The sequence below is a fragment of the Enoplosus armatus genome, chromosome 2 (genome assembly GCF_043641665.1).
Source record: "Enoplosus armatus isolate fEnoArm2 chromosome 2, fEnoArm2.hap1, whole genome shotgun sequence".
NCBI lineage: Eukaryota > Metazoa > Chordata > Actinopteri > Centrarchiformes > Enoplosidae > Enoplosus > Enoplosus armatus.
This window is the reverse complement of record NC_092181.1, coordinates 20,178,949-20,181,808: the sequence shown is the minus strand read 5'-3', so window position 1 is coordinate 20,181,808 and position 2,860 is coordinate 20,178,949. Positions and strand designations below refer to the sequence as shown.

Below are 2,860 nucleotides of genomic sequence, written 5' to 3'. Positions count from 1 at the left end.
TCTCCCTCTCAGCGAGTAAAAGACGTGACTGTTGGGGGGGTGGGGGGGCGAGTTTTTCAGTCATTGTTCAATGTTAGGAATTTTTCGAAGTTCAAAGCACAAAGTCATCGATGATTGAAAAAAGGTGTGAGATAGGAAATATGATACAAATCGTCTCTAAACAGTTCCAAGTCTTTTCGTGGGTGCTGGTTTAAAGCGATTTTAGACGCATGCAGAGTATTTCATTCGTTTCTGTTTCTGTCGCTGGTTGCAAAACCAGACCCGCACCACGTTCTTTTTGAGGTCCAGCTTTTCTGCGATTGCTGCGATTTTCTCCGAGGAGGGTCGCGGCTGAATGGCAAAATAGGCCTCCAGTGATCTCTTCTCTGGCGCCGCTATCGACGTGCGCTTCCTCTTTTTCTCCGCGCCGTTGAACAACTCGGGTTTATTAAGTTTCTCCCTGTGTGATTTCTCGGCTTCTTCTAGCCACGCTTGCAGGATGGGCTTCAAAGCAATCATGTTGTTGTGAGAGAGCGTGAGGGACTCGAATCGGCAGATGGTGCTTTGGCTGAGGGAGCCCACCCCAGGAATCTTCAGGCTGGCTAAAGCTGACCCTACATCCGCCTGGGTAACCCCGAGTTTGATCCGTCTCTGCTTAAACCTCTCTGCGAAGGCTTCCAAGTCCCTTGGATCGGCGTCCACGTCGCTCATGCCCATGTGCGGTGGTAGCCCGTGGGCATGAGCCATGTTGATCGCTGCCTGGTGCATGTGGTTCATGCCCGCCATGTGGGCTGGGTGCGCAGGCGTGGAAACCACCGAGCCATCCGGCCCTGCCATGGCTCCTAGTGCCAGTCCCGGGGTGATGTGGTCCAGCAGGTCCCCCTCCAGTGCCTGGTGAGGCTGGTGGTGGTGGTGATGGTGGTGGTGATGGTGGTGGCCGGACAAGGCGGACGGATGAGAAATAGGCACCGAGGAGGAGGAGGACGACGAGGTGCAGGGGAGCGTGTTCATGGTGTGGTAGGTTGCGTCCGGCTTGAAGGGACTGTGATGTGGAGGGTGGTGGTGGCTCTTGTTCTGCGAGACTATATCCACCGCCGCTAGAGCTTCAGCCCGGGCCAACAAACTCTCATCCAAGCCTCCGAATATATTGCTCTGCAATTGCAAATAGAATGCACACATAACTGTCAGCAGGGAATTCTCCCTCCACTCCTCGGTTTAAAACATTTCCAGAATGTGAAAAAAAGAAATCCTAAAAAAGGAGCACACAAAACAAGACACATGCAACATCCCAGGTCATAAAAATTAATACGCAAGGCAAAGCCGACTGAATACATAAGTTGAGCAGAGGAAAAAAAAAAATATGGAGGTGTTGGGTGATTTGCTGTGCAGACATGAAAAAAACATCAAGCAAAAAAGTGGGCTGTCAAAATGTGCCTTTAAGCAGTGATTATGCAGAATACGTACCGGTGGGGTTGGGAGACAGGCTCTGCGCATCGCCTCCGAGCTGCTGCTGCTGCTGATGATGCTGCTGCTGTGTCGGGAGGACGAGCAGGAGGACGAGGGTACATTGGAAGTCAAGGTGGAGGATGAGGAGGAATGCAACGAGTACTTGGGTTCGGGCAAGCTGGTGTGGGCCATGGCAAAATGCTGCTTGCTGTTCAGAGACATCATCATCATATTTGCGGGCGTCCGAGCCTCTGCAAGTTCCTTTTAATAAGTTAAGACTCCGCCTCCTCGGCCGGGAGTTAAAGCCCAATTGCTTCGCCGGAATCTCAAGTCACTGTCGAATAAAGTGTAAGCTGAAGACGGTCGTCCAACACTGAAGTTATCACATCTATTTATTATTACTAGCGGCGGTATGGAGGTGTCTCGTCGTTTCGGCAAATGAGATATCGCAGGCACCGACAAGCCATGCAACTGAGCGCAGCCGATACCTCTTTTTTTTCCCCCTTTGTGGACTTGTGGCGCGATTGTTCAAAAAAGAAAACGAAAATCTGCTTTTCTCTCCTTCAACCGTCTCCACCTTGTATTATACAAATATATTTTTTTTGCCTTGGATAATTTTTTTTTTGGCAGAACTCCTCATAGACGATGCCAGAAAAAAAAAAAAAGTTTCTTTCCGTCTCTTAGGATTTCCAAAATACTTCAAGTTTAAAACTGTTGCCGCTTTCGTTGACCTGGTTGGTTTTTTTTTTGTCAAAAGTTTCCGTCTTGAAATGACCGTAAGTGAGAAGTAATGGCGGTGACAGTCTCTGTACTGTACCTCTTCGACTACGTTGAATGCTGCGGGGACCCGAACTGCCTCTGCTCTGAGGCGAAGGGCAGACTGAGTCTCTCTCCGCCTCTCTCTCTCTCTCTCTTTCTCTCTCCCTCCCTCTCTCTCTCCCTCTCTGTCTCACACACACACACACACACCCTCTCTCTCTCTCTACAGCTCTCTCTGTCTCTCACCCTCTCTCTCTCTCTCTCTCTCTCTCTCTCACACACACACACACACACACACACACTCTTTTCAGCTGTACCTGAAAAACCCTTTCATGATTTATTATTCTTCATTAGCCACACCACCTCCACCACCACCACCACCACCTCCACCGCCGACGCCGCTGGGGACTCTGCGCATGGGCAGTCTGCGACAAGGCATTTATTTCAAATGACTCTACTTCTTACCACCAACACCTCGTTACCGCCGCCACGTCTCATGAAGTTCAGAGACGTCTTGAATTCCGATTTATTGCACCTGAAAATATTTGATTGTTGAATTTTGTAAACAGATTTCCGCCAAATAGACATTTGCGCCTCAGATGAACACCGTGGACAGCTCCACTCCACCTGCTCAGGTCAAAATGCATCAATGTTGTTATCGTCAAGTCAAATATAT

The 2,860-nt window shown here is 49.5% G+C and overlaps 1 protein-coding gene across 3 annotated transcripts; it reads right to left on the bottom strand.

Moving 5' to 3' along the window:
* Positions 1 to 201: 201 nt before the first annotated feature.
* pou4f2 (POU class 4 homeobox 2) lies at positions 202 to 1,656 on the bottom strand. 3 transcript variants are annotated; one of them, XM_070921131.1, is made up of 3 exons: positions 1,580 to 1,656; positions 1,440 to 1,495; positions 202 to 1,160 (listed from the first exon to the last, which is right to left on the bottom strand). In XM_070921131.1, exons 1-3 carry the CDS (start codon positions 1,654 to 1,656, stop codon positions 202 to 204), a joined length of 1,092 nt encoding a protein of 363 aa, XP_070777232.1. The 3 variants fall into 3 exon arrangements, with proteins under 3 accessions (XP_070777232.1, XP_070777233.1, XP_070777231.1); XM_070921132.1 differs by having other exon boundaries at positions 1,583 to 1,656; XM_070921130.1 differs by having other exon boundaries at positions 202 to 1,131; positions 1,444 to 1,656.
* Positions 1,657 to 2,860: the final 1,204 nt, after the last annotated feature.